The 20,423-nt window shown below is 48.3% G+C and overlaps 2 protein-coding genes across 3 annotated transcripts in view; one reads left to right on the forward strand and one right to left on the reverse strand.

The window, feature by feature from the left end:
• Positions 1-3,818, forward strand: part of ACACA (acetyl-CoA carboxylase alpha) — a 122,264-nt gene extending 118,446 nt beyond the window's left edge. For both annotated transcript variants that reach the window (XM_010009045.1, XM_010009044.1), the window contains 2 exons: positions 2,241-2,377; positions 3,637-3,818. In XM_010009045.1, the coding sequence (XP_010007347.1) occupies positions 2,241-2,377; positions 3,637-3,763 (264 nt within the window). In that variant the 3' untranslated portion in view covers positions 3,764-3,818. The remainder of the gene's footprint in view (positions 1-2,240; positions 2,378-3,636) is intronic.
• An 8,062-nt stretch (positions 3,819-11,880) lies between these two features.
• Positions 11,881-20,423, reverse strand: part of AATF (apoptosis antagonizing transcription factor) — a 50,232-nt gene continuing 41,689 nt past the window's right edge. The window contains exon 13 of the mRNA XM_010009105.1: positions 11,881-11,944. Within this exon, the coding sequence (XP_010007407.1) occupies positions 11,881-11,944 (64 nt within the window). The remainder of the gene's footprint in view (positions 11,945-20,423) is intronic.

Below are 20,423 nucleotides of genomic sequence, written 5' to 3' on the forward strand. Positions count from 1 at the left end.
TGGGCCATGAACTTGAGATGGTGGGGACAGACCACATGTGCCTGGGGTCACCACTGCCACATCTCAGGCTGAGGAGCCCCTGCCCTTCCTCCACCAAGTGTTCCATGTCCCCTGGGCTGCACAGCCCATGAGGTGGAGCTGTCTGCTCTCCAGGTGGGGACACCAGTGGCTGCAAGATGTCACTGCCAGGGCTTGGGGTCAGGGTGGCCTCATGTGACGTTGAGAATTCCTTTAACTGTGCGCCAGCTCCGCAGCTGGCAGCCTCTGCAGAGCAATCTCTGGAGCTGTTCGTGGGTTGTTTTTGTCACAGTCCTCCAATCTGAGTTCTTCATTTTATTTTTATTTTATTCTATTCTATTTTTAAAGTCATGAACAGTCAGGGGTTCCAGAAAGGGGGGGTTGTTCTCTGGAGGGCAGCAGGCTTTCCAAGGTAGCGTCTGAGTGTCTTTAAAAGCGGGCATCTCGTTAGCTAATACATTACACCAATCAAGGAGAGTTATCTTAAGCCACAATTAATCTGCTCCCTGGCATATGTTGATAGGAAAGCATCATGCTGTTTCTTAATTAAAAGCAAACGGATTAAAAATGATTAATAAGAGTATTAAATATTCTCCTAAACTAAAAGCTTTGGGATTCTTGGGTAAATCTCACTTTACGCGGGGCTGCAACCGTAAGGCAGCTTCTTGGGGTGGGTGGGGTTTTTTTCCCCGTCCCTGAAATCTTCCTAAATGCCCTACTTTGTATGCAGGGAGCATTGCTGGTGTGTCTGGGGGCAGCAGCAAGGAGCAAAACCTAACGAGTTTTAAAATAATAAAAGAAAACAATGAAATAAGCAAAATCTTCAGGCTGAAATGACATCACTGACTTAGGACAATTGTGTGTGTCGTGGTAAAGAAAAAAAAAAAGAAATACCCAGGATTTATAATCAAGTGTCAGGCAGGAGTGACACGGGGGCTGCAAGAGGGGCTGCACGACCAGGGCAATGCAGGGAAGGAACGTGCCTTGTGAGAGTCTGGGGAAAAGGGAAATGGTTTCTTGGACTTCAGGACCTGGTAATTAAATATACAAAGCAAGGGTGAGCAGTGAGAGGGGGGCTCGTGGGTACAAGTGCTGCCTTTGCGCTCCTCTCTGGAGCAGGGAGGGAGGAAAATCAGCTTGGAAGGGGCTGGGGGCTGCTGAGAGGAGAGCTGGTGGAACCCACTGTGAGCCAGGAGGGGAGGGTGCTGCTGCCTTCACTCCTGCTGCTCCAAGGGCCTTTGCAGACCCACCCGTGCTCCCTGAGCAGCCCCTGAAATTGTCCTGCTGCAGCCAGAGGCAGCACGAGGAGCAAAGCTGTGGGAGGTTCCCCAAGCAGGGGTTGCTCTGGAGGTGCTGGGGGCTTTGCCCACCCCGGGAGGGTGCATCACTGCTCTGAGCTCATTGTAATTCTGACTTTGACTTCGTTAGTGATAACAGGGAAGGATAGTGCACCTTTAAATGACGAGCTTTGTGTTTAATTACCCAAATAAAATGACATAAATATGAATGAGTGCTAATGGTGGGACTTGCTTTTCCGGAAACCATTAACAAAACGATTCTTAAATGATTTGTAAAGAAAATGAGAGGAGAAGAGAGGAGTGAGAAGGCTATTAGGCATCTAACACACTCCTGAATTATTATGTAGTTGACTACCTAGCAAATATCAGGTGAAATGATCTTGGGAAAGAAAAAAAAGGGGGTTGTTGCCAAGGCTTTTCAGGTCTTTGGAGGCCCCCACCTCGACTGTGTGCAGACCTGCTGAATGGGCTGTTTGGTTCCTGGGCTGGATCAGGGATCCTGTGAGTTTTTGAGGGACACTAACACTGGGTCAGTTCGTAGGTGGGTCCCATGACAGCTTAGCACTGGGAGAAGTCTGAAGATCAGCTGCTTCTCTGACCACCCTTACCTTTTGGGCAGTCAGATCTCAGCAGAGGTTGGGCATCTGACCACAGCAGGAGCCTGGAGTTCACCTACGACAGCTTCTAGGGCCAGTGCCCCCCTGCTTCCCCTTTAGTCACATTTAAGTGATATAAAGAAATATATCGGTTTGACTTTTGCTAATTGTTAGTTGTGTTTATAAAGTCACACACACTGGGAGAGCTGCCAGCCAATGTCCTACCCACAGCTGCCAAGAACTGCAAGTTAAATTTTAGGAATGGTACGCGGGGATGGGGAGTGTGTGCATGGGGAGCTGCTGAGTGACACCTGTGGTTTATTGGCAGGCCTACCTGTGGGACAGCAATAAGGACCTGGTGGAGTGGCTGGAGAAACAGCTGACGGAAGAAGAAGGTGTTCGCTCTGTTGTGGATGAAAACATCAAGTACATCTCCAGGGACTACATCCTCAAACAGATCCGCAGGTGAGCCAGCCGCACAGCCCCGGTGCAACGGGGCTTGCTGAGTCCAGGCTCTGATCTTGGCAATGTGCACTTCCCAGCTCAGGGAAGTCATTTCCACACACACTACACATTAACTGGCAAACATATAGGGTGTGGAAATGGAGTTTCCTTCAGAAATGCAAATACGGGGGACAGAAGTGGAGCTACTGTGAAAAAAATTCTCCATCTCCTGTTCTCCTGCAGAGGCTGTAGAGCAAAATCACAACCCACAGAGCAGGACTCTGCTCCAGCCCTTCATCAGAACAGGAGCTGGGAGGAGCCAGGGCACATACACTTCACTGCTTGTGGGTCTGTTCTCTATTTGAGACAGCCAATTGTTTTAGAGGGCTGCATAATGCGTGAAGCAGGGACAAAGCAAACCTCTGATCTGGGTTGCTGCTATCAAAGTGGTGTGTTGACCACACATGGCCAGAATATCCTTAAGGCTTCCTTCCCTTTGTTTTTCCAAGCCCCAGTTTTCCCGGGCAAGTTAACTAGGGTCTTTGTTGCTCAGTGCTGTAATTTGCCCAGTTCATTTTCATTGCAGTTCAGAACTACACCAAATAAACCCCCAAACACTAAAACAGGTGGAGTTTCACTTCCTCCTGCTTCTAAGAGTTCCTGTGCACATCTGCACAGACATTCATACAGCAGAGCCACTTAAGCCTTATCAGACAAAGGCTGTGCTAGATGTGAACTATCTAACTCTGATCATTTTTGTCTTAGACTGGAGGTTTCTTACAGCAGCTTTGCCTCTGAGAGAGCTGGGGGAGGGTGCTGAACTGTGGTGTGAAGCTCCTCTGGTTTCCATGTCCCGTGTCTGACTCTGTAGGGTGTCTTCCCACCATTCCCACCAGTTTCTCCATCTGTGCTGTGGCAGCCAGGAGTGTGTCATCTGGGAGGGGGAGATGTGGGTGCTCTCAGCAGCCCCTGAAGGTGCTGCTGGTGGGATCAGGGCACGTGCCAGCTCTTGGCCTCCCCATGTCCACGCTGTGTCCTCATGCTCTGGCCTCTCAGGAATTCAGCCTCTATGGTGCCTGAGCTCTGCCACCAACAGATGGTGGCATGAGGGCCACCAAGGCCTGAGCTGCTCCATCAGCTCTCACAAGTGCCCCACTGCCTCATCCCATCTCTTCCAGGCCCTGTATTTGAGTCCTGCCCCCCAGGGCCTGACCAGGAGCTGTCAGACATGCTCTGGTGCGAGTGTCAGAGCTGCTCACTTAACTCTTGCCTCTTTCCAGCCTGGTCCAGGCCAATCCAGAGGTTGCCATGGATTCCATAGTGCACATGACCCAGCATATATCACCCACCCAGCGAGCTGAGATCGTGAGGATCCTCTCCACAATGGACTCGCCTTCTTCAACATAAGAACATTGATTTCCCACACTCCCCCCTGCCCGGTACAGTGGAGGAAAAAAAAAAAAGCAGCTCAGAATTGCCCTATGCTTGACTGTGACCACTATACTGAGACGGGGAGGCTCAGGGAAACACTGGCAGAGTGACATTTTTATTTTTTCAAATCAAGACTGACCAGAGGAAGCGTGTTCTTTGGCCGGAGACACGAGGAAAATGTATAAACACAAGCGCCTGCAGAGCTGAGTTCCAGCTGCCTAACTGTACCTTATTTATTTAACAAAGCATGACTGGACCAACGCCTCGGTTTGCTGTTCGGCTGCCACCAGAGCGCTGCAGCCAGGCAATGAAGGGTGCTGCAGCACCCTGAGCTCTGGCAGTAGCAGAGAAGGGGCTCGTTTAAATTACACCCCTATGCCCCTGCCTACTTCTCTGTTCCCATCCCTACTGACAAGTGCCAACATCACCCCCTGCGAGAGCGCGGCTGCAGCCGAGGACGGGCTCTGCCTCCCCGGCGTGGGTGGGAGCCCAAGGTCCTCCCGCCTGGCTCGAGCCCCTCATGATCAGCCCTCGTGCCCTGTCAGCTTGATGCTGAGCTCAATTTCAAATGTCTGTTGTTACTTATGAGTAGAGGAAAAACAGTGTGTAAGCCAAGGCTGTCCCTGTGCCTCGGGGGAGGCTGCAGAGAAGGCTCCAGAGATTCCCAGGGCTGTGAAGGTGGCTGTGGTAGGATTTTGGAAGCTGAATCCCTGCTTGCTTTGCCTTTGTGCCCAATTGCTGTGGAACAGGTCAGTAAACTGTGAAAGACCCTTCTAGGAGGATGTAAAAGAGGAGGCCAAAACGCAGCTGCTCGGCCATGGCTGCTCTTCCTTCCCTGTATTTTGGGGATAACAGATGTGGGGCAGCCCCACTGCTGTGTATCCCTCACGTCAGTGCTAATCCCTTTCATGTGAGTAGGTAACTGGAGCAGAAAGGAGACAGTGTTTGCCAGGGTAAAGGATGAAGTCAAGTACCCTGATGGGGTTAGAGCTGTGAAAGGAAACCTCAGTCTGATACTGCTGATCAAAGGTTCCCTCCATTGGCCACCTGTGTGCCGGAGCTGGCTCCAGCAAAGCTGTGTGTGCTCGGTGTGCGGCTGGTCAGGAGGGAAGGCAGAAATGTAAGAAAGGTTTATTTTGGTATTTCCCTGCCTTAGCACCAGCTAACTTCTGTAGCCATTCCAATGGGTGCTCTTTGCAGCCAGACAGGAATAATCGTCTTCAGTTTGGCCAGTAAGCACAGTGCCAGCACCAAGCCAGGTCAGAGCGGAGGCAGCAGTGCAGGGCACTACAGGCTGACCCAGCCCACATCCTTGGTTTATTCCTACACTTGTTTGTTTTCATGGGCTTCCTGACCATGATAAAATATGAGAGATGAAACTCTGAAGGGAAGGACAGTCAGACCCTAAGCCACAGATCCTGGGATAAACAGTACTGGAGAGCTTTCACCAGTGATTGTCTTAAAAGTATTTCACATTTTACAATTCATTTTTTAGTAGAGCATGACTCAGAAGGGATGCTTTTATGAGAGAAGTAATTAATGATGATGCCAGTGCCTCACACCTGTACCGCTTCCTTCTGCACTGCAACACAGCCCCTTGTGTGTGGTGCCAGAGCTCCTGTGAGATCCCAGTGCAGCACAGGGGGTCCCAGTGCTTCTCCCTGGTGACCAGCAGCAGCACTGCAGCCCTGCCTGTGGCCAGCGAAGCAGTGTCCTCCAAAGGACTAGCTTTTTCTTAATAGTTAAGAACCCTAATTTGATTTAAGACATTTTTCCCACTAGAGCTCCCTGAACAATCCCCCAAGATGCTTTTACTTATGCTGATGAGGGTCACAGCACGACAGACAGAGAATGTCTCAGCCAGGCAGGACCATTCTGGGGCATTGCAGCATTCACCAGCCTCCTCCTCTGTTACCAGGAGTTCCTATGTGGTGGTATCATAGATCAATCCTCTATCCCAGACATCTGCAGGTGTTACAGGAAATGTCCCAGGCCCCATTCCTTCTGCTGGGGGTGGGAGCTGTTGCTGCCAAAGTCTATTCCCTGCTGGGCAAGAGCAGACCCCCTGTTTCACTGTTACAGGCGCCAAGTTCGGCGCCACTTAATTAGGGGGTAAAGTAGCTCCAAAAAAAGCCCAGCTGTAGGCAATGCCAGAGCTGGTCCAAGTCTGGCACTGGCCCTGGGAACCCTGTGGAGGTCAGTACTGGTGGGAGCACCATGGCAGTGTCACCAGTCACTGTCCCAGCCCCAGTGGTGGCAGCAGCACTGGTGCTGCAGGCATCCAGGTCAGTTACCACAGGGCAGGGACAGCAGGGAAACCACCCTCGGTTTGTACGGTTCTCGCTGGTGCTGAAGTATTTCATTTACCTCAGTTTCTTTTAATAAAAAGAATGAATTACACCTCTGTTGCCTGGAGTGGAAATCTGTTCCCCCTTGTCCTGAGCACCCCTTGGGGAGCTCTGCTGCTCCTTTCATGTGGCACCTCTTGAACAAGGTCTGGTGGCTGCTAATGCCAGAGCATGGACCTGAGGTACATGAGCTGCTCAGGCTCTCGCTAGGGCCCTAGTACTGCTTTTGTTCCTACTTGTCATACAAAGCAGGTGAACCTTTCTCCAAGCTTCATTATGACCACTTGGCCTCCTTAGTGGTGGGAGGAGATGGATGGCCATTGCTGAGCTGTGGAGCTGCAGGGGACAGGGCAGAAGGACCAGCACCTCATCCCACCTCATGCTGTGGTCTCTGCCCAATGCTCTGGGTGTACTTCCCAGCCCACAACCACCATCCCAGCAAGTCCTGTTCCTCTTCCATGGATTTACTAATGTCTTTACCATTATGGTGACTGAAGCAAACAGACAGGAAAAGCCCAGCACAGCAATGGCATCAGGGTGGTGGAAGAGCTTCCACAAACCCTCCCCTATGCTGTTCATGTAGGCAGGGACCTGGTCAGTAGGAATCCACCAGGAAGGAACAACTGGGACCTTTGGTGAAGGGTGTCCCCTGTGCACCCAGGAGTTGGGGCACACAAACACCTCCAGATGCCCCCACATTAAAGGTAAGTATTAGTGTGTAACACATGAAATACCAAACACAACTCCCCCAGTTATTTTTAACGTGTTTCTCAAACCAGAATCCTGATGGTTAAAAACAGAAATCACCTCAACAAACAATACAACTGGGTAGTGGGGGTGAGGGGAAGGACCCTAATGAACACCAAACATTCCTTTAAAACTCTTTCGCCTAAAAATATCTACATATTAAAATACCAAGAAAAGAAGTACCAAAGCTGTAAGCTCTCAAAAGCCCAAGATCAAAGTGCCATCATCTTTTAATGTAAACCTTTTGTTGCATCAACAGTCTTAAGAGGGATGAGAGACATCAAAATAAAAACTGAGACAAACTGTGGCTTTGTAGCTGTTTTTTGTTTTAGTCTCTTCTCTCAATTTGGGCCATGAAATAGGTCAGCTCCATTACTGATCAGCCTTCCCACAAATATTTAAAACAAATTGAATTGCACACCCAATACCCATCACAATTACGCCAGGCACAATAACTAAATTAGCAATTCAACAAAATAATTGGAAATGCGATTCTCTCTATTCCACAGCCTCCCTCAGGGCTTTGGCCGATCTATGGGGGGAAAACTCTGCTTTACTAATTCTGCAGCTAATTAGAGAGACACTTGTAAATGAAGTTGTTTGTCTGAAAGTTGAAATTCTTCCCTATTGTGGGGTGTTGGGGGGAGAGAGAAGCTTAACACAACCCCTCTGTTCCCCTCCCCAATGCACACATAATTCCCCAATACACCGTCTAGTCACTGGGCAATGTTTTGCAAAGGTATTTTGCCCAGTTGTATAGGTTCTAATTAGCATCTGTATGATGAATTAATAAAGCCTTGATATTATATTGGGAGGGGTGGGAGAAAATACCTCACTTGCTGTTAACTAGCAGTATTAGGAAAACTTAAATCATCCTGGTTATCTGTGCCCTTATTAAAGAACAGACAAAGCTCCTGCCTGTGCCACAGCCCCGGCTGGAATCGCCCTGGAGCTGCCAGAGCTGCCACTGGGCCATGGGGTTCACCTGCCCTGGGGGGTACTGGGGTGTGAGGCACAGTCCAGCTGCCTCCTGAGCACATGGAGTCCCCTCCTCAGCATCTGTGCATGCAGGGGGCTGTGAGGCCCCAGGACTGTACCCAGGGCTGTGCAAGGTGCCCACCACCACGGCTGTGTGCTGGGGAGCCACTGGCTCCCCCCCTGCTGGGCACAGGCACATCCCTGCTGGAGCCTCTCCAGGCAGTGCCACTGATGAGCTCAGGGATTACACAGGCTGCACTTTCTCCTGCAGCATCCTCAGCTCTAAGCAAAGGACCATTTTCATGCCAGGAATAAAGCACTGCCCTTAGCAGCAAGGTCAGCAGATGAAGCAAGGGCCTCAGAAGCTGCAGCTGCTGGCCCAGGTTCTCCCCGGGTATCGCACTACCCAGGTGGTGGGGGATGGCAGGGAGAAAAGCCTGCTTAAACACTGATAAGTAAATTCAAAAGCATGCTTAGCAGGGCTTTGACTCTTATCTCTTCAAACAATACAAACGAGAAGTTATCACATTTAAAGTGTTTCATATTACCCTTTTAACATTACATCCAGCTCGCTCTCAGGAAAAAAAAAAAAAAGTAAAAAAACCCCTGAAGTGCCCTGGTTCTCCAGCGTTAAAGGACACAGAAGTCAAACAGGAAGGGGGTGGCAAAGCTGCAGCCTGTTCTGGCAGCCCTGGAGCAAGGCTGGGCAAAACCAGCACAGCCAAGCCTGGAGCAGGACAGGGACTCGGCACTATCCACTGAACATCCTTAATGCTGGCTCTGACAGTGCATGCAGCACAAAGCCATTCCACTGACACAAACTTTGGAAGCAGCTAATTTACTCCCCTTGATGTCTTTCAGAATCATGGTTATTAAACCATGAGATTTTAATGATGTTCAACAGCCACCCAGCTCTGCTGCTGCTCAGAACATCAGCACAGGTACAGCTGCAGGGGTGAGGACACACCTCGACTCTCAGCAGGTGGATTGGACCAATATGTCATGGTGGAAGGTGCCACCTCCTTATTGCTGGGGAGCTGGAATTACCGGGATGATGGAAGGAGGGGACAGGACATGACATTTCCAGGATTTGCCATGGAAGATGGTTACACCTGGAGGGCTATAAAAGCTGGCCTGTGGGTGCAGCCCTCTGCACTGGAACACACTGATGGGCATCACACTGAGCTAAACAAACGCAAGCTAACAAACTCGGGATTGCTCACCACACCCTGAGATGTGTGTCAAAAAAATAAACACCACCACAAACCCATCCCTGCCCCAAAGCCATGGAGCCTTTGGGCCCTTCTCCTCATACCTCCCCAGACTCTGCTTTGCCAACCACTCCCACAGCCGGTGTGAGCTGCCCCGAGAGGGGCAAGGGTGGCTGCTGGGCTCTTCCCTATATGTGAGGGTGTTGGTGGGATCCTAAAACAGCAAGGGCAGCAGAGAGGAGCCAGTAGTTACATTTACTGTGTTTCCACCTGGCAAATTTTGACCAGAGAGCTGCGAGTCAGAGAAGGAACAGGAGAAATCAATGCACTTCCCCCCGAGAGCTGCAGCTCCCACCTCACCACAAGCTCACCTAAGGATTTATTCATCTATGATACACACATTTTCTGCAGAGTCAATGCTCACCTTGGCACTTACTTTCTAAAGCCAAGAAAGACGCTGCAGTCTTCCATGAGGCAGGGAGCCTGCCCTCTGCTGTGCTGCTCCCTGCGTTGAACCAGAGGGGCAAGGCCCAGCAGCAGCAAGGAACCATGAAAAGCAAAGTGCCAATGGCTTCGTGGAGCTGCTTTGTGCAGGTAGAATCCAGCCAGACTCACAGCTGTACACTGTTGTGTCTTTTTTAATCCCTGCTTTTAAACCCAGGTTTTTCATACTTGCTCCAGCCAACTCTCTACAGCTGAGCTGGTTCTCCTGCTCAAGCCAACCCTCTACAGCTGAGCTGGTTCTTCTGCTCAAGCCAATTCTCTACAGCTGAGCTGGTTCTCCCTCTGTGGTGGACTCTGCTCCATACAACAGTGAAAGTATTGGGAAGCTATTTACTGAAGCAGGTGACTAGAATGGAGACAAATCTGTAATGATGAGGTGCAAAAATGATTAATTAATATCAGCTCTACAGACAGCTCCAGGGACACAGTGAAGTGAAACAATGCAGCTACAAAGTCTTCTAAGAAAAAAAACCAAACCACAAGGATAAAACTGTTGCTGCTTGTCCTGTTTTCAAGCAGCAGGAGCAGAGGGAAAGGGGTGATCGCCACTGGGAGATACATAGTGGGACTGTTCCTGCACTGGGCCTCCTCTGCTGAGGAAGCACAGGGCATGGAGCAAGCATCCCTCCTTACACTCTAGCCTGTTTCATACTTTCAAACAGAATGTATTTTTATTTAAGCTGCATAAGAAAAAAAAATATTTGAAAAGTAAAATTCTGCTGCCCACTGAAAAGCTGACTTATGCAAAGTAACCCCCACCCCCCAAAAAAACCACAACAACAACAACAACAAAAAAGAAACCCAAAACAACCAACTCATCAGTTTAGAAATGGGACTTTTCACTTGGTGAACAAACAACTGTTTCCTGCAAACCTTTAGATGTTTGTGATGTTATGCTGGGTGTCACTAAACCAGCACCCACTGCTGAGTTGCCTGGAGGGAACGGGGAAGCCGCTCAGTGGAGATGACCCCCCCAGCACCACATGGACATCGCAGGCCCCTGCAGCAGCTTCCTTGTGTCACAAGTGGGACCTCATGGGCAGAGGGGTTCATTCCACCTGTACCACCTCTGGGGCTCCTGCTCACCCCAGGGACTGCCAGCAGATGAGTTTCCAGCCCCAGTCCCACGGTGCTCCTGCCTCTCCATCCTCAGAGCTCCCTAAGTGTCTTGGCCTTCTGCAGCTCTGACTCTGTGCAAAGTGACACTGGAAACACCAGATAAAGAACATGGTGTTGGTGGGGCTGAGAGAGGCTGTGCCTGCTGAAACCTCACCTGCACTAATTCCACTTGGACAACCCGTCTACAAAGCATTTTAATTAGACTGCAGAAAACACCGAACAAAGATGGGGCAGCTCCTGTGGTCACAAGCAACAGCCACCTTACACACATCTGTATGCACACATTACATACACAAGATACCCTCCATTCCAGGTTGATCCCTGCAGGCTAACACCTTCTCCTTATGGGAATTTAATCTCTGGCCTCTTACCTTTGGCTATAAAAACCCCACAAACCCCCTCAAGTGAGTCATCTCCTCTGGCCAGTTCACATTCATGCTGGCATCTCCCAGCACTGTGGGATGGTGATGGTGAAGGCAGGATGGCTCTGAGTCACCATCAGCAGAAATAATTAAGTGTGCAGAATCAATATAGGACTGAAAAATTCACCAGTATGTTCTAATTGCAGAAATATCCCCATATTGTGCTTATCACCAGTCAGGAAATGTCCCTGTGTGCAGCAAGAGCTCAGACACGGGAGTGTGAACTGGGAGCTCTGGCTGGCTGCAAGGGACAGCACCTTTTCTCTGTTTTAAGGCCATGCTAATTATGTAAATGATATTTAAATCCTCTTGACTCGGTGAAAAATAAAGTCACACATTCCAGATATGCAGCCATCGACCAGAACAGCACACTTAAACACTCCCCTCTCAATCCCCCAAATAATAATCTCTCAGGATTTAACACAAACGTGGGTGACCTGATTGCAGGGGGGGGCTGGTGGTCCCTGCTGGTCTGCACTGCATGTCCCTCCCCGCAGCAGAACCCTGTGCCTGTGCTGAGAAGACTGCAAAATCAAGGTCAGGAATTTGAAGAGAATAGTTTAAAATGGATTGTCTTTAGGAGAAACCAGAGTTCATTTTAAAACCAGGGAGGAGGGTGTTAGGCTAAATGTCTTCCGACCCCCGCTTCTTTCTGAGCCTGTGTCATTTAGCAGTAACCGTATTTGATGTTCCTTCAGTGAGGGTTTTAGAACAAACCAGCAGCTGCTCAGGCAGAGGAGATGTCCTGGTGTGAAGGCCTGATGCTAATTCTGCTCGGGTTCTTCAGGACTCGTGATTTTTCCAAACAGCGAACGATAAAGCTCCGTCCTGGGGATAAGAGGAACCAGAAGGAAAAGTTACTTTTCAAGGTCAAAAACTGAAACAAGAGGCTGCCAGCAAAACCATCCAGTCCTTAAAATGAAAAGGCCCTAATTAAGAATGCATTCAACAATCTTTATTAATAAATAGAGGCAAAGGGGAGAACTTGCATAAGACACAGTACAGAAATATGTAAATATTTCAGTGTGGCTGGATACCGTGTCTCCAGAGAATGAGGTTTTCTATAAGTTTGCCCTTTACAGACAGGCTCTTCAAGTAAGAAAACAAGATTGAATATTTTAATAGGATGTATGAGACCACAGAGCCATAAGGAGGATTCAATCAGACAGTCTATGTGGGACTATAATTTAGTTTTCATACATTTTCTTGGACTTGACAGTACTTGAAAAAAACCCAATGAAAATGACCTAGCAACAAGATTCCAATTAGTATCACATACGCAACAATTCTGATAAAAGGAGCGTGTTTCCATTAAAAAAACTGGGCTGGTGTTACTTATCTAATTTTAAAACCAAAGGAACCCGAGAGATGGAAGAGAGAACATTTTTATAAATCAGGCATTTCTAGAAAGCCAGGAAAAGCAACAGGGGAGCCTTAGGTTTCTACATCTGCACCTTCTAAAGCAACAGCCTGTTGTGAGAAGATGGCACACACAGAGCAGTGTTGGTGATGGACCTGTTCCTTCAGAGCAGGCTGACCATCACCAGGGTTTTCTCATCAATAACCAAATGATCCCAGCACCAGCGTCTCGATGGCTAACAAAACGGTGGACACCATGTTTTGTGTGCAAAGCTCAGCTGAGCCCAGGAACCCTCGGATTTCACCTGTGCTACATCAGGACACAAACTGATAACTGAAAAGCTGAAAACTTTGGCACTTGAAAGAAAAAAGAAAGGAGAGGAATGTCTTAGCCAAACCTACATTTTCCACCTTTCCTGACCATTAAAAGATAAATAAAACTTGCTTTTGCTGTTTTAACTGAGAAATCAGGTGGCAAACGGCACAAGGACATTGTGACTTTGAGGCTCTGTCAAGAGATCAGGACAGTGCTGGGCAATGCTATTTAGTCCTTCCACAATCACAGCCCTCCAGCCCTGCTCTGCCAGCTCCAGACCAATCACTGCCCTCAGCAAATGTTTCCACTTGCACTGCAATCCTGGGGAATTCCCGGGCAGTGCGCAGCCGCTCCCATCCACAGCGCGTTCCTCTGTCGGAGCAGAGAGGGAAAGGCCGAGGCTGGTGTTTCGATCGGAGATGATTTCACACTCAGGTGGGCAAAGCTGACAAACACGAGCCTGAGCGACGTGGGTACTTCCAACATACATGACCCATTTTGTCCTTTCTCCCCTCTCCCTGCTATAGGCCTCCTTTTAAATGGGGCAACTTAATTGCACTGAGGAAATAAACCTAAGGAAGAGAAATGACACCACCAAACGCAGCCACTGAGCTGGTTTCCAGCCCATAGTGGGAGCAGCACGAGGCCCCAGGCAGCTGCCAGAGCCAGAGCCAGCCCAGTCCCTTTCGTGCCACAGGAAGTAGCTCCATGAGACCAACCCTCCCAGCAGTCAGCAGGATCTTGCCACTGCTCTTCTCAGGATTGTTTCCATTTTCCCTTCCACCATAGGGATGCTGCTGCTGTCCCAGCTCAGGTCTCAAAGCCTCCAGTCTGTGCAGTTCCTGCAGTTTGTTTCAGTGCACGTGCTGGGCACTGGCACCAGCCAAACTCGATTCTCAGCTGTAAATAACACACACAGCTCTCACACTCAGACTCACCCCCAGCCCTCCCTGCTTTGCTAAGGAACACATGGTTTCTGCACGTTTCCAGTGCTCCACAGGCCCTCCAGCACATCTTCATATCATAGTTCTGATCCATTCTGTGGCTCTGCACACACGACTGTAGCCTGAGAGGATCCACTGTTTGCCCCCCACACACTTGCCAAAGGCTCCACTGACCCCATGAATCCTCCTTTGGAGCAGATGTAAGCACTGCCAGGGGCACAGATCCACTCCCTGGTAGATTCTCTTCAGCCTGACCACGCACACACTGCATGCTGGTCTTCTCCTGCTCCTCTGCCACACCTTGGGGCCAGCAAGCAACAGAAACAGCTCTTATTTTGTCCACAAGCCTCAGTCAGGTAACAGACTTCAAAACCTTCTGGCTGCAAGAGTTTCCATCACTTCCCAGTGATCAGGCAAAAGCCAGAAGTAATGTCTCTTTGCAGCCTTCTCCCAGTGGTGGAGAACCAGTCCCTGCAGATTTTTGTCTTCATGTTTGTTTTTTGATAGTCTTCTGATGGGTATAAGAGTTCAGGGATCAATGCTGAAGTTGCTCCAATCCTACAGATTTTAAACAAACAGTCATTTTTCAAGCAAGCAGGGCCCAGGGAGACTTGAAGCGAGAATTTGTCTTCCTCGGCAGAGAAATGTTGCCAGCACTGACAGACTCTGACATTTATGCCCCAGGTTTCATGGGTGCAAGGAGCAGCTGCACCCACAGCTGTGGCCAAGCAGGTCCTGCACCGCCGAACCCAGCACCCCCAGAGCCCCCATCCTGCCTCTGCTGGAGGAAAAAAATTCCAGTGCAGCTGTTTGGCTACTAACATGGGTTAGACATGGGTAGACAACCTGGCAGAGTGACAGGAGAAGGAGGGAGATCAGGTAACCCCACCACCCCCAAAACAGAACAAATTTTTCAAAATTTTTCACCCCACTAAAAAAACCACAACCAACCCAAACATTTTTATTTTCCTCTTTTCATCATCTAGGCTACTCTTCTTGTACAACACCATCCCTCAGCAGGATTTAACCATGCAGAGAGTAAAACTCATCAATCCTCCAGGTTTAACCTTGTCTCTGTTTCAATTCACCAGGGTAACTGTGGATTTTAATACTTGCAGCCCCCTTAAGGCTACGCATAATGAACCTGGATTTTGGTTTAAAAAAATACGAAACTTCTCTCCTTCACCCACTTATATTAAACATCAGTCTTGAGCCACTGAGTTGAAACAACCCACCCCACTGCAAGTCCACTACCTCCAGGTGAAGGAAAGGTGACTTTAGCAGAGAGGCACCAGTCTCAGCAATGTGCTGAGGAATAGCCTATGTGAGTAATTAACAGCACTTGCACCTCAGGTAGAGAGGCAGAAGCAGGTCGGTACAGGGGTCTTCCTCGAATTAAAATTTAACTTACCCTTTATTGCAACCTACAAAAGCAAGTAATGAGCACTAACATTTTTATTTCTTTTAAACTGTCATTTAGGCTGTAGAGGGGATAATTACCTATTTCCACTGTAGTAAGGTTTTATCACCCTTAGTGAGGCATTTTCTAATTTAATATTTTTACTATATTATCATAAAACCTGTTTCTGGAAAAAATGATCAGGAACCACACAGCCATTTGCCATAAAACATGTGTGTGTAAGTACCTTGGCTTAATTATTTATGCATCTCTTCTGAGCTGACTCGAGGCAGAGGCTGGAGTGGGTGCTGGGTCCCCCAGGAATACTGTGTCCAGGCACTCATCCCTGCCCAGCTCCAGGCCAGCTCCATAGGCCTGGAAGAAGTTTTCACAGCCCCTTCCTTCAATGCCCTAGCAGTCTGAGACGAAAGGTGTTTGTGAGGGAGGCGTTTCGCTCTGCTCTCTGCACCCAAAACATTAGAAGGATCCTGTTTCCAGGGCAATTTCCAACTCAACTCTGTTGTGGCTACGTTGCTTTTGTGGGAAGAGCCAGGAAAGGATGCAGCCCTCACCACCCCAGCCATGCTGCAGACCATGGGGAGGGCATTCCCAGTGCAAACCCCAAGCTGCTGGACTGTCTTCCCATCTGCAGCTTCCCACTCTCACGGCCTTGGCACAGTCAGAGCTGCGCTCTGCCTGCCCCGCGCCCCTCGCAGCCACAGGGTCTGGCTCCCCCTGAGCAGCCCCCTCCTCCGTGCACACTGCTCCTTTCATGTCAGCAGCTTCATTTTTTTAAAAACTAAATAAAAGGAACAGCTACTTCAGACAGTGAGCTCTGTGTACTAATTGACAGTGGCCTTCACTGTCCCCCCCCAAATCCCAGGTATTGCTGCTGCACTAATTTTATAGGCAAAATCCTTGCAGCAGAGAGCAAGGAAACATGCACACAGTGGGCAGGAGTGCCCTGGGAGCATATTAATAGCAACAGCACATTTGATAAATATCTGAACCATGAAAATATAAATCAAAACCTGTTAACAGGTCCCCAGGAATCTACCCTGCCCATCTGCAGTAGCACTACTCCACCAAATACACAAAGGGGAAAACTAATATATACCTGTATGTGGGAGGGGAGAACAGCTGATGGTGTACTATTTTTTGTAATTATAGTCATATTACTACCTTTTTTCTTGTATTGTTCTGTAAACTAGTAGAAGAACAACATCAAGGGGGAAAATATTAGCTTCTGGTGTTTTGGTGGGTTGTTTTTTTTCAGAGTGCTATTAATAAAGCAATGCTACATGAGTCACTTCTTAGCTGTATTTATAAAAGCAGCCTCCAACAGATTTCCCTGCTTTCCCCATGTACCTTTTACTTTTTCTCTTCTTCAGGGCAAAAAAACCCACCCAAACAGGTAACTTAGAATTTGCCCTAAGCAGTGCAGAAATAACTATACCTGCCCTATTCCTACTGACATCTTTTCATTGTGAACAATGAATTTAATTCACAAAAGATGGTGAAAGATGCAGCATGAACACCCACAGAGAAAAGGAGGATGAAAGACCTGATGGAAACTGAAGCTGGCTGTGGAACAGGTGGTTGATCATTTTCTTGGAAATCTTTCTGTCTGTATCCTAAGGAATCTTTTGCCTACCAGTGTGAAATTCAGATTACTAGGTATTCAGCAAGCAGAGCCAGGAAGCAGTACCCACGAAGAGAAAAACAAGCAGAAACCCTTTATTTCTCAATTTCTAATCAAAGGCATTACTCTAAATCAGCACGTGGGGTGTGGGATTTGGCTCTGTGTTCACATACCTTCCAGCACACATTCCCCACTCTGCAATCACTGCAGTGACAAACCCACGCTCCGGTCGATGACACGGAGCCAAAGGAGCATCATCAATCAGCAAAGCAGTTAAAATACCCACGTTTTTTGAAGTGAGGGGCCTGACATGCAGAGGAGAGGGCTGCTGGGTGCCCTGGAAGCAGCCCCACGAGATGGCACTCTCTCACTCGCTTCCCCACCACAGCCCAAAAACCAGAGCGCTCAACTCCAGCTATAAATTACCCGGCCAGACGGCTCTCATCACCGTGCCCAGCGCTTGAAGGAGATCCAGAAAGGTCTGCTGCAATTCCCTCCCGCTCAGGCAGGTCAGGATTGGGTCCTTCAAGTCCTGTGCAAATGCTTTTAGCCCCACGGCTTTAAATTATGAAAGGTGACATGTGACCTCTGGTTTGTCTCATGAGACCAGGCACAAGATTTATAAATATTTCAGAAAGCTGGTTCTTGCCCTAAACAAAGAGACTCGGCACATTTTGTGACGCTGGATCTGGGGATGGGGAGCAGGAGGACAGCAGAGAGAGAGGAGGGCTGCTGCTCAAGGTGCTGTCCCCCAGTTAACCAAACCTAAGGTTCAGATCTGCCACCTCTGTCACCAACTCTGAGCATTTCCCCCTCACACCAGCACATACCTGCCTATTCACCAGTCTTGAGCTCAGAGCAGCATTAATGGAAACAGACATGGAATTTCTCTCATCCTGATTTTGGTCCCAACAGCATCCACATTTTTCTTAACAGCTTTTACAGCACAAAAGAGGTGGATGAGTTGCTGGAAAAGTAGCAAAACAGAGGGAGGTTGTGAAACCAGCTTCCTCCACAGGCACACTTTCCAGGAGCTTTAATTTCCCCATGAAATTCATAAAACGTGGCTGTTTTTAGATGGGTATTTGAGCAGAGCAGCCACTGAAATGCTGCATGTGAAGTGCCCTGTACAAACGTGCACACAGGCACACGGAGGAGACCGTTCTTTGTGTACCTTAACATCCCATATTCCTAGGATGATTTCCTTCTTTCACAGCTTGCCTGTTTTATAACAGATTTGATGCAGGAGAAGACAAATTGTCTCACAAAGGAAGGACGACAAATCATCCCACAGCTCTTAACAGGTTATTTTTTTTTTCCCTTTAAAAAGGAAATTTCCATAACAGAGGTGTCTGTCTTCTTACTAGGGATGTCAAACATCAAATGTTGGGACACGATGATCTCAGCCCATTGGCAGTAACCAGGGTCACGTACACCACTTCACTGCTGCCAGCTTCAAAACGTGCAAAAACTCCTCGTTCAAATACCAACCCCTCTAACAACTACAGTTAAAAGCGATGTGGGACACTTAACTGCATCTACATGAGCTGATTTCTAAGGCTAAGCCAAAGGTTAAGGGGATAAAATCCACCAAACAAACAGCACACAAAGGGCAAAATAATACCAAAGCCATGGTGCCTCAGAACCAACAGTCCAGCCAAGCAGGTTTAGTTTCACAGCTCGAAACATGGTTGTATCTTGCCCCCCAGTAATGCTCAGGGATAAGGCCCCCATTGAGCACCAGCCTCCCGAAGCAGCCAGCTCAGGGTGGCAGCAGGGCAGACATCCCCTCCACAGGAGAGTCCCTACATTTGCCCTGAGGGACCCAAAAGGGTCCCTGCCATACCAGGGGGCTCTTCCAGAAGCCACGGAGCCCGGGTGGGCAGCCTGCCCTCCCACCCACTTTCCCTAAAATGTCAGAAGCTGCCCTCCACTTTAGTGCTACTCCCTTTATTTCCCAAAACAAAGCAACACAACCTTTCTTCCAGGCTGTGCCTATATCCACTTGGAAGCATTTTCCTCACACCAACATGGTCACCCAAGGTTTGTGCTGTGCGGCACAGATGCTGCTGGTTGTTGCTGCAGAAAGAAGGAAGGGCTCTGCCTCCTCTCAGGGACTTCTGTCATGGTGAACGTACTGGATTGACAATCACAGAGCCCAAATTCCTCCATTAATCTAGTCTCATGGTGTTTTTATACCCAAAGTACAAAGTGAGCTAAGTTAAAGGCTGCTATCTCACCAACTTTTAAAAAATTACTATTTTTTTAAATATTAAACTCTTATGATATATAAGAAAGTTAATCTTTTAATACCAGGATTTCCTACTACATACCCCCCCTCTGCTTGCAGTAAGACACACTGTGACAAAGCAACTGCATTAAGCCCAGGAGTGAGAATGCACGTTGGGAAAATACACAGCATCCTGGCTGAATCCAAGGGATATGCTCTAATCCAAACCTCACTGGCAGCTGGATAATCTGTGTCTTAATTCAACTTCCCAGCAGGCACTGGTCTGCTCGTCCAAGAACAAGAGTGGGCTGGATGCTCTTCTACCAAGCATGACCAGAGGCCAACAGGACTGCTGGAGTCATGGGCTTAATTTCTTGCACTTGGCTGTGGAATTTCAGGCAGTGACTCCTGCTGCCATGTCAGTCTGTACTTCTGAAGTCAAACACAACTCCAGAAGTGTGGAGACACAGTTTATATACACACGGATGTACCCAGAGGTATCTATAGAGTAATGCTAAGTAATTACCAGTGCACTGGCAATATCTGGTCAGGACTTGACGACATGCTAAAAAGGGTTATTTAAAAATGCAAAAGAAATGCCCTGTGACCAGCTCCGCAATGCCTGGGCAGTCCACAGGAGCTAGAAGGCAGGGGCCAGCTCAGTAACCGGTGACAACCACAATGTTGAGAGATCTTAGAAGAAATTTCCCCAGCTCCTGGAAAGGGTTCTGTGCCTCATGTTGGGGTTGGAACTGCATGGTTTGACACAGTCCCATTGTGGCCATCTTCTTCCCTCTCATTTGGCTCACATAGGATGCAAAGTCTTCCTCTCTAATGAAGAATCATTTGTTGAGGTAAAAAGCAACCTACTCAAAAGCTGGTGTATTCTACCTAACCTTCACCCAGTCACAAATCCTCATGGTGAATTTCAGCTTGTATGTGAGAACACATCTCTTCTGTCCTGCCTGACTTTACTGCAGAAAAGGCTCCTTTTGCCTCCCATTTATGCACTGGGTGCCATCTTTAATGATGATGTATGGGTGTCCTTTTCCTCAGTGGTGCTGTGGGGAGGGGGTCAAACATGTGACACCACCAGCATGTGTATCAACAGCAAATTATAAACCATGTCAATCCAAGTTAATGCAAAGCTGTAATCCTCTTTAACAAGAGATCAAATCAGTGCCATGAGTTATGTTCATTCTGTAATCTGATAAGAAATAGAGTGAGTCTCTAATAAAAGAGTAATGAGAGCCCTTAATGATGCTGTTAAAAGGTAGCGCCAGTTAAAATATTGCTGTTGTTCCAGCTGATTAGATCACTGTTGCATATTTGCACAATCTTGTTTTACCTGTCAGAATAACCTGAGTTGTCTTGGGAGATAAAGGTGTTTGGACCAAACATCTGTGTCCCTGAAGAA

Source organism: Chaetura pelagica, unplaced genomic scaffold (assembly GCF_000747805.2).
Source record: "Chaetura pelagica isolate M959 unplaced genomic scaffold, ChaPel_1.0 scaffold72, whole genome shotgun sequence".
Lineage (NCBI taxonomy): Eukaryota > Metazoa > Chordata > Aves > Apodiformes > Apodidae > Chaetura > Chaetura pelagica.